Source organism: Aedes aegypti, chromosome 2 (assembly GCF_002204515.2).
Source record: "Aedes aegypti strain LVP_AGWG chromosome 2, AaegL5.0 Primary Assembly, whole genome shotgun sequence".
In the NCBI taxonomy this organism is placed as follows: Eukaryota; Metazoa; Arthropoda; class Insecta; order Diptera; family Culicidae; genus Aedes; species Aedes aegypti.
The window spans coordinates 382,662,143-382,672,139 of NC_035108.1; the positions used below are offsets into that span (position 1 = coordinate 382,662,143).

At 42.3% G+C, this 9,997-nt stretch overlaps 1 protein-coding gene across 3 annotated transcripts in view; it reads left to right on the forward strand.

The window, feature by feature from the left end:
• The window catches only part of LOC5566814 (zwei Ig domain protein zig-8), a 193,053-nt gene extending 191,638 nt beyond the window's left edge, over positions 1-1,415 (forward strand). For all 3 annotated transcript variants that reach the window (XM_021846889.1, XM_021846891.1, XM_021846890.1), the window contains one exon: positions 849-1,415. In XM_021846889.1, the coding sequence (XP_021702581.1) occupies positions 849-952 (104 nt within the window). In that variant the 3' untranslated portion in view covers positions 953-1,415. The remainder of the gene's footprint in view (positions 1-848) is intronic.
• The last annotated feature ends 8,582 nt before the right edge of the window (positions 1,416-9,997 follow it).

Genomic DNA, 9,997 nt, shown 5'->3' on the forward strand with positions numbered 1-9,997 from the left:
ACAATTCGTGAACGTTTATAGATTTTATCGGGAAGGATAATTCAAAGTTTACATTTATGTTTTGACAAGCTGTAAGTACAAATTTTACTTAAGTATAAGAAACAATCCAGTTTTTCAGTTCAACCTACACTTTACTACGTGTTGTTGTCTTAGTTCAGTAACAAACAAAAATCATGGCGATACAGGTCGTCACAAAGCCCTGTTCATGTTTACCCATATAGTCATTCTGAGGGATTCTTTGGCAGTTTGCTCAGGCTGTCATTAAATCATGGCAGAAAGGGCTGCCAACAACAACGGGGGTTTTTGAAGCATCATTTCCTAGAGTTCCCCCCATAAAAAAGTTTGATTATCATAAAGGATATGCTACCATTAAGAGATTGTTTGACTATGTAAAATTATGGGACACCCTAGCTTATATAAGCACTGTTCCTTAAATCTCAATAATAAAGAAAAAAGGCGTTGTTCCTAATTTACTTAAATGCTTACCCTTAAACGCTTGTTGATTTGACTGTCTTTTGTAAATATATATCAAGTAAATTTACATTTGAACAAATTTTGTTTTATAAATCCATGATATTTGATAACGCGCGATGTTGACACCTGGAATGGAATGACCCACATTCTCTTCAATTTATTCACATTTTTAAATTGGCGCTGATTTCCAAAAGCATCAACTTTTCCCTCCATCAGCGTGGTTTGAAAGCTTTGCCCAACCCCTCCTGCAGAGTAATCTGCAGTGTAGCAACGTCACAGCACTCAATATAATCCACTCTGTTCATAACAAAAATTGATCGCCTGTTTTCTAACCTTTTCATTTTTTTCTCCTCTGTCGATCTCATTCCCCGTAGGTGAGCACCCGGAGGCAATGCAGCACGGAGGCCAGCTGAGGATAGGTGACCCGCTGCACGTGTTTGTCTTCGTAATCATCACCCTGGTGGCGAGTGGGCGATGAAGTCCAGCCTTTGAGTCGCACGGTAACTGTACTCGTGTGGTTGGCGACGACGAAGAGGACGACTGAAGTGAGGGTGGTGGGAAACCCACATTGGATGGGTGGGAGGAAGTGAGTGAAATTGAGTTGCGACAAAGGCAAAAATGATCCTGGAAGTAGTTGCCCCGGCGGTGTGGCATGTGTTGGACGATTTGCGGAAAGCGTAGGAATGTTGCATTCGGTGGAATGAATTAGAACACTTTTTGCAGGTGCTATGGGGTTGGATACGTCTGTGGTGCTGGAAAATAGAAATATAACGTGGGAATTTTTGGACATTGGTACATGACCGCTATATAGGAGGATATATTTAATATTCCAGATTTACAGTCGGGGTGAGAGATTTCTCAAGCTCTTCTCTTCTTCTTGGCATTACGTCCTCACTGGGACCGAGCCTGCTTCTCAGCTTAGTGTTCTTATAAGCACTTCCACACATATTAACTGAGAGCTTGCCAAAGTTACTATTTGCGCATTCGTATATCGTGTGGTAGGTACGATGATACTCTATGCCCAGGGAAGTCAAGATTTTCAATACGAAAATATCCTGGACCGACTGGAAATTGAACACAGACACCTTCAGCATGGATTTGCTCAGTAGCCGCGGACTCTAACCACTCGGCTAAGGAAAGACCCTTTTGTCAAGCTCATATTGAAATTTAATAAACAAATCCAGTCAATACTGCTATTGAAGTTTGAAGAATATTTTTGAGAGGTCTAATCACAAGCCTCCATTGCTATAATACAAACGGGGATGCATTATATTGGATTGAATTTAAGAGAATTTAACGTAATAATACGGTTTACGTAATAATGTGGTTTGTTTGTTTTCAAAAAATTACCGCCAAAAAGAAGTGCGGTTGACTTGTTAGCAACTTATTCTCTTCGTCATGGGTATTTTTCCGAGAGCATTTGGAAAAATCAATGATTTATACAGGACGAATTTTGTTTTCCGTTTGCAAGTTGCGGGACCCAAGCTGGTTATGTAGTCCGTAAAATGCCCTATTCGCAGCCGCAACATGTCTTCTCACTTCGCGGGAAACGTCGTTGTCACATGTCACAAGTGTTCCAAGGTAAACAAATTTTTCAACAACTTCAAACACATCCCCATCAAATACTACCTCAGCACCTACCACCAAGCCAACATCATTTTCTACCTGCAACCATGTACATCGTTTTGATAGAATCAATGGTCACGCCTATTCTTGCTGTCTCCCTCTTTAGAGACTCGAAGGCAACCTCCACTGACCTGCGATTGATTCCAATAAGGTCGGCATCACCCGCCAAGCCAAAGAGTGTGTGCTATCATGACATCACATTGTGATGATAGTGCCGTTTTTCTACACGCCATATATCCTAATAGCACCCTCGAATGCAATGATGAACAGTAAATTTTAAAAATGCCTCTCCTTGCTTCAATCTGTATAACGCCACAAACGAGATTATTCGTCTGCTAGCGTTTAACGTATCAGCCTTATTAGTTTCACCGGAAAACCTTGTTCCGACATTATTTGCCACAGCTCATTTCTTTTCACTGAATCGTACGCTGCCTTGAAATCATTGAGGCGATGCAAGTTATTCTCCTGACATCTATCTAAGATCTTTCGCAAGCTAAACTTAGTGATGAAAACCAACCTGGTATTCGCCGACGAAGGACTCCTCGCACGGTCTCAGTCTGTTGAAGAGGACGCGGGACAGTATTGTGTACGCCAAATTCATCAGGGTAATCCCTCAGTAGTGCGCGCACTCCAGTCTGTGCCCTTTTTTGTAGATTGGGCGCCATAGATTGGGCATTTATTCGTCACCCATACTTTCAGAAGTACTCGGTGGATCGATTGGTAAAACTGCTCACTTCCGTTCTCGAAAAGCTAGATCAAGATCACGTCCTTCCTAGCAGCCTTACTGTTCTTCAGTTTGCAGACAGCTTCTTTAATCTCTGCTATGGCAGGTGGGTCCACAGTTTGATTGTCTTCATATGTATTCATCCTATTTCTGGCTACCTTTCCATTTTTGCCTTGCAACAACTGCCGAAAGTGCTCCTTCTACCTTAAAGCCACCGCCTTTTTATCGGTCAGCAAATTCTCTTTCCGATCATTGCACATGACGAGAACTGGTACGGTATTGTGCCACGCGCCGTTGACCTTTCTTTATTACCTTTCTTTATTTCCACAAAAATTCAACGGACACCAATGGTCTAATTGAATCATAACTTATCAGCTACAATAAAAATTAATTAACACTATGCGAATGACAACAAATACGAACAAATGAAATTTACATCGAAATACAACATAGAGTTTGATCAAAACAGAACACATCTATCCGTTATTGTGCGAGCTCCAGCGGTTCCCAATAATTGTTACGAAACTCCCTGAAGTGCAACCCCCGAGGCCATGTAGACGGAAGAAGCGCGTTTTGTTTCAGGCGTACGTTGATTCCGACTTTGAAGGAAATAAATGGCATCGAAAAGGAATCCTTCCATGCTGGAACTAACTTCTTCACTAGGACGTCATCAGTTCCCAGAGCATTGGCGACTAATTTGAAGACTTCTCGTTCGTTTACGCTATTTTTTATTCTTGTTAAGAAGAGCCAGAAACGTTCACTTGCGGACCTCTCTTCAACGATAGCGTTCAGACAGTCCGTGTCTTTGGTACCAAGCAGAGTATCAGGTAGTACTTCAAGCGATGATTTCTCGGCCGACCGATTTACGTGTGGTGATTCCGTGTTCGCCCCAATGCGAGAAGAAGTAGCAGTAGGATTGACAATCGTTTGTTGAATGAAAGAAATTTGTTTTTTCAGAGCAGCAATTTCGTCATCAATACGAGTGATCGCACTGTTTTCTGCGGCATTCGTTTTGCGATCAATTTCTTTCAGTAATACATGGCGGCTGTTTCGTTGTTTAGCCATTCTATCACTGCATGAGTTACACATCCACCAGAGGTTACGGGATTGACGATATTTAACCAGCTCATCATAACGCAAATTCACGCAGGATGCGTGATAGATATCGGTGCAAAAACCCTCACAACCAATGCAGTTTGACTCTCGACTGATAACTTGCGAGCACTTTTTACAAGTTGAGAGGTTGTCTGCCATATTGAATGTTGTAGCAACAGTTTGGTAAACGATTAATGTTTTTTGATTGCAGCGCAATCAGGGTGGTATCACAAGAAATGAATACTATATCACGAAAACGAAATAAAAAAATTGTCTTTAGCCGTGCTTGGAACAAATTAATTGGGACCGTTGCATAAAATTTCCGCATATCATTCCGGTTCATGCTGTCTTGAGCTTTGGCTATCACACTTTTTCGTTGATTCTTTTCTTTCTGCGTTGAATTCGCTTTTGTACGGCTATCGGTGCCCTGTTCCGCTCTCTGTTCTGTCGGGTCTTTATCGAACCAGTCGTTTCGCCTTCATCGTTGACCAGTGCCAATCACTTCCCGCGCCGTTATGGTCACAGAAACATAGTTTCTTCCAAATTACTTGTCTAGCTGCTGGCGGTTTCCTTCAGCAGGCTTGATAATACTCCTTAACAACCGCAGAGTTCGGTGACATACTCTAGAGCAACATGCTGCCTTTGTCTCTTTACGAGAAAGCGATGTTAAGCAGAGAGGCAACGAAAAATGAGCGAGGAAGATGCAGCAAAAAACACAACAGAGTAAAACTCCATCATAACAGAGTGCCATTACAACTCCCCGAGGACTGTCTTATTCGGGCGGCACACTCAAGAGTTGTTTTGAAGTGTGAGTAAAGGTGAGCATCGCAACAAGAGAGAAAAACGGCAAAATCACTTCATCTTTGCGTTAGCTATTGAAGCGCAGTGTTCAGTTAGTTCTCAAGAGTCGATATTAGGGCCCCAAAAGGTCCTGATAACTATGACATCTGATAAATGTCGCCCATCGACCAGGACGCGGTCTATTTGGGAGCAGGTTTCGCCAATGAGGATGGCGCCAGGTGTGTTTACGAATATTTGTGCGTGCAAAGTAGGTACTCACGACATACAAATCAACAAGGCAGGCTCTTCACTAGTGTAAACATCAAATTTGATTGTAAACATGTGACGTCATTCCTATCGTATTCCTATCGTATTCCTATGTGTACCATCCGGACAATTAGATTATTTCTTTTACAAATTTGTTCAAGGTGGATCGGAATTATGTCGTCAAGTAGCTGTCGGTTTTCGGAATATATAACTTTCTTAATTTTTTAAACCGTGGTAGGTACTATTGATTGCCATCCCTCTAGCAGCAGCGAAGGTTAAAAACCGCAGGACATTATTATTGGTAATAGAATGGAGGATTTCCACTCCAATGACGAGTCTGAAGAAGTCTTTTCTCCCGATCTGCGCATTTGCATCGTCGATTACTATCTTGACATCTTATTTTGGACACTCTCCGTTGGCCTCATCTAGGCTCGAATATAACCAGTTACGAAAATACTCAATTCACCCTCGCCTTGCCGGGTAGAGTCTTCATTTACCAGGTAGAATTTTCGATCTACACTTGCAGGGTAGAATCTTCGTTGATATTTATATGTTTTTATCCTTACCTTGACAACACAACAAAGATTGGCAAACCGCTTGCCGCAAGATTGTCAGTTCTCTTTTAACCTGATGATACTCAACCGCTTTGTGGTAATCCAAAAATGAGATTCATTCAACTTGGCTTTTTTACATTTCGCTTCTGGAAATTGTAATTTTCGCACGAAAGCAAACTAAAGACGCGTCAATATAATCGATTCCGTGCATTGGAGCGTTCATTTTTCGTATCAAAGAATATATTTTTATTTATATAAACCTCATTGATCCTCAATTTTCTAAAACTGACACTCTTCTGCTTCTGATGATTAAAAACACCGATAAACGGGCATCGTTGTTTTTTTCCTCATCTACCTTTGTGTCATCTTCATTGGTACAATTATGGTGGTGCTGCGGTTACTTTGATGGTGGCACAAATGTCAGTGAATTGAATATGGACCAATGCACGAGTTCACTGATCTGACGTTTGAGCGGTGCCAAATTCACTCGTTGCCATGGTCACATAAATAACACGGCACCGCTCAAACGTCAAATAATGAGCTCGTGCATCGGTCCATAGTGAGCATGGGCTGCCTCCTCGGTGCTGACACGATACAGCATTGTCCGCTTGTTCTTTACATGATAACCATGGGCAACTCCAGTCGGTTCGGGATGAACTGTATGTTTTGGAACGAAGGGAATCAACACCACTGATTCTACTAGTCACTGTACTTTATTTACACCACTATACACTACACTGTTCACTATTCACTCTACTTCACTTTCGCAAGATGTGAACTACGCAGCGGAAAAATCAAGACTGATCCCCTACGCGAAGGTGTCGCGTATTTATAGCACAGCACCAAGTGTTCTACAAGCACGTGGAATGTTCTAGAAGGACGTTTAATAGTCGCGATGCGCGATCACTCACTCGTGGTACTAGAACTACGGTACGGTAACTCACGAAGTCCAGTCGCTCACTGTTGGAACTCTCGATCACAGAGGCGTCGACAGAGGGGTTCATGTTGGGGACTGAACTCGGGTAAGTGCCAAGAGACGGGAATCGTAGCGGCTTGTTTTTTCTCACGAATTGGTAGATGAGGCGAGAACATCTAGGAAGTTTCAATCTAACTCTTGTACAGCTCGTTCCTTACGGAACATACTCTCCCCGGTTGACACAAAATTTCAACAGTCTGTTGGTCGACTTGGAGAGGTATTCCTGATGCTTCATGGTCGTTCTTTCTGGTAGGTGGAACCTGGATCGGATAAGGCGATGTCGTTACTCTGTTGTACCCATCATATTTCGTCGATATATGTTAGGTGAGCCGGATTTTCGTCAGGAGAGGTTGTCAGCTAAGCGGACATCCTGTCAACTTTGTCTGGTTTCCTTGGAGTTGATCGGTATTTTCTTCGTGGTATGCTGCTCAATCCCTGGAAAGCTGGGACATTGTGTTCTGGAGGTGTTGCTCGGTGACTGCAGTGTGATTGCAATCTGTTGGATGTTCGATCTAGCTCCGGTGAGTTGTTCGATTGAGATTTGTGCTTTTCCTAGACTGTTGGACTTGGATTATGGATCGGATAGTATCGTGTTCGGTTGAAATTATCCAATGTTGTTTTGAAGTGCTTCGGATGTGGATCGGATGGCTTACGAATTGTGAACTCAAAGTTCTCCATCAGATGACTCCTGGGTCGGTAATTCGTGTAATTCTCCCAATCCATCATCTTTTGCTTCGGATGTTAGAAAGTAGAGCTTCAACCAGTCTGACTAGTTCATTGACAGTGGGGATCGGGTCGTCAAATTATTGTTGTGGATTGAATTTTATAGGAGAGTTTTCCTTGTGGACCATCAATTCTTCGATAGTCGAATTAAGTATGTCCTGTGCTTTGTACTCGCTCTAGCTTAAGACGTACGTGACTTTGGAGGCGTGAAAGCGACGAAAACTCCTCCAGTGTGTTTGGATCAACGGATATCTTCCAATAATTGGCAATTTTGGTCTGTTGGCTCAGCATCCTAGTCGTTCAGTTGAAAGGATCCAGTTACAATTTGAGCAATGGATTCCTCTGATGGAATTAGGAACTCCATGACGTTGGGATTCGTATCGGGTCGATACAGTCACTCTGCGCTCGATCAAACACGTTGACGGATACACGTCCTGGTCCAAGCACCACGCAGACGTGTCGAATGGTCGGATGATGGTTCCTCCTAGTGATACACGCTTTGGGAAAGTGCCACAATACGTGTCGATGATTCGTGAAGCACTGGTAAATGAATGTCTGCCTCCTGGTGATACACGAAGTTCATTCGCTCGCTGTGGGAACTCTCGATCACATAGACGTCAGCAAGGTGGGTCATGTTGGGGGCTACTCGGGTGAGTGCCACGCGATGGGAATCGTAGTGGCGTGTTTTTTTGTGAATTTCTAGGAAGTTTCAATCTGAATCTTTACGCTAGTTCCGCACGGAACAATGACCACAGTCATAGCCATCACAAGTACCCCATTCCGAGTTCTCTTCTGAATTTAGGACTTTTAATCCAGCATAACCAGTGACCTTTCTGACGTTGATGAATGTGGTTCACACCAAAACAGACTCCTATCCAAATTTGTCGAAATTCTAAAGCAACGGTTGTGAACATTTATTCATAAACCTCATCGAGTGAAGGCCTTCGTATCTTCATGCATAACTAGGAATCTTTTGAAGGCTTATGAATAAGGTTCTTATCCAAACAAACATATTCTATCTAATGGAGATCAATGGTGTTCTATGCATACCCAAGAGCTCCGTTGATCTCAGATCTACAGATAATCAAACGTATCCAGTAATCTCCAGACGAAAACCAATAATACAATTATAATAAACCAAGTTTTACATTTTCCGTTGAAAATTGAACTCCTTTCGGTAAACGCCTTCAGATCTACAAGATTAAATTGTAACGTTTCTTACGTTAATGCATAAGGTTTAAAGCCAAACAGGCTCAATAATATATGTCCTATCAAATTTCGAAATAAAAAAAAACAACCATTGGCATTAGTATTGAGCATTTCACACAAATTCGTAGGTGGTACAGTCCTAGACCATTGTATGAGGATTGCCTCCTTCCCGTCCGTTAGCAAAGCCAGAAATTTGGAACTAAACTCTAACTCCTAAACAAGATTGATGCATCCTCCAATAGTCGAGAGCTGTACTGGCCACGTCCTAGCGAAAGCTGGGGAATGGGAAAGAATGATTGATTGGACACCTACTGAAGAAAGGCGCATGGATGGAAAGAGTAGTGCCATAGGATACGTTCTGGCCGACAAATGGTTAATATTTACGCATTGTGATCATGCGCTGCTGATCAGAACTAACTCACCAAATTCCTTTTTCGAAACTTCTCTGCAATCCGTTGCTCCTCTAACAATGAACAATAGCGTAACAATGAACAATAGCGTGAGCCGTAACTTAACAATGCCAATCAAAATGCAAGCACCGGACGAAAAATCGTCAAAAAACTACAGAACATAATTTATTTAGAACCGAGCATCCACGTATCAAATTAAATTTTTGAATCAACACGTGAATTAAACAGAGGAGATGAAAAAAAAAACGAGTCGCGTGAAACGAATTGCTGAAGCCACTGGGCACTCACGAGCTAAAAGCTAGCAAATCAAATAAAGGTTACAAAACACAACTCCATAAACCATCTACAGATAAAAAACACTAAACACATGTTTCAGCAGAACACTTGCACCTGGCATAGCACCCTCCGTCCATCCTCCATCCTCCGAATCTAATTTTCACCAGCCGAATTGGAACGCGGAACGAGATCAACGTGACACATAATTTATAATCAAAAACATCAACAGTTATCCAAAAATTCCTTTGAGGTAAGACCTTTGGCAGGTGGTATCAGTTAACTTCTCCATGCATACGCCCACGTCGACAGATTTGAGATGGGTCTGTGGGCCCAACATCTGTTCTCAGTATCGATCCGAAACTGATCATCTTTAGCACGTTTATTGTGGCTCTCCGCCCGATGAAGAGGGATCATACAGTTGGCGACAACGCATACTGCTTTCGATGATTGCTCTAAGTGCTCTGGGGATGGCCCAATTTCGCAAGAAGATTTTTCGCATGAGAACGTTTCGCATACGGACTTGTGGCATCGCTTTGCCGATTGTATCAGCTCTAGTAATCCTGGAAACTTCTTCAAGGTCACAGTGTATCTCAGGAAACCGCTTTGGAATTTCTGTAAACTCTTTGGAGTCCACTAAAAATACCATGGGAATCCGTTAAAAACACGAATATTTCAGAGTTTTCTGAGATGTTCTATAGAGGAACCCATTGAGAACGTGGGTGGGGCAAATAATTAAATGTGAATGTTTCGCATGTCCATGCTGTGTCTTGATAGATAAATAGTTATGCAATTGATCTGGGTCACCTGCAACGCAAATATCGTGATGCCTCCTAATAATTGCTAATACAAAAAGTAACCGTGCATGAAGACATTATTTTCGCAA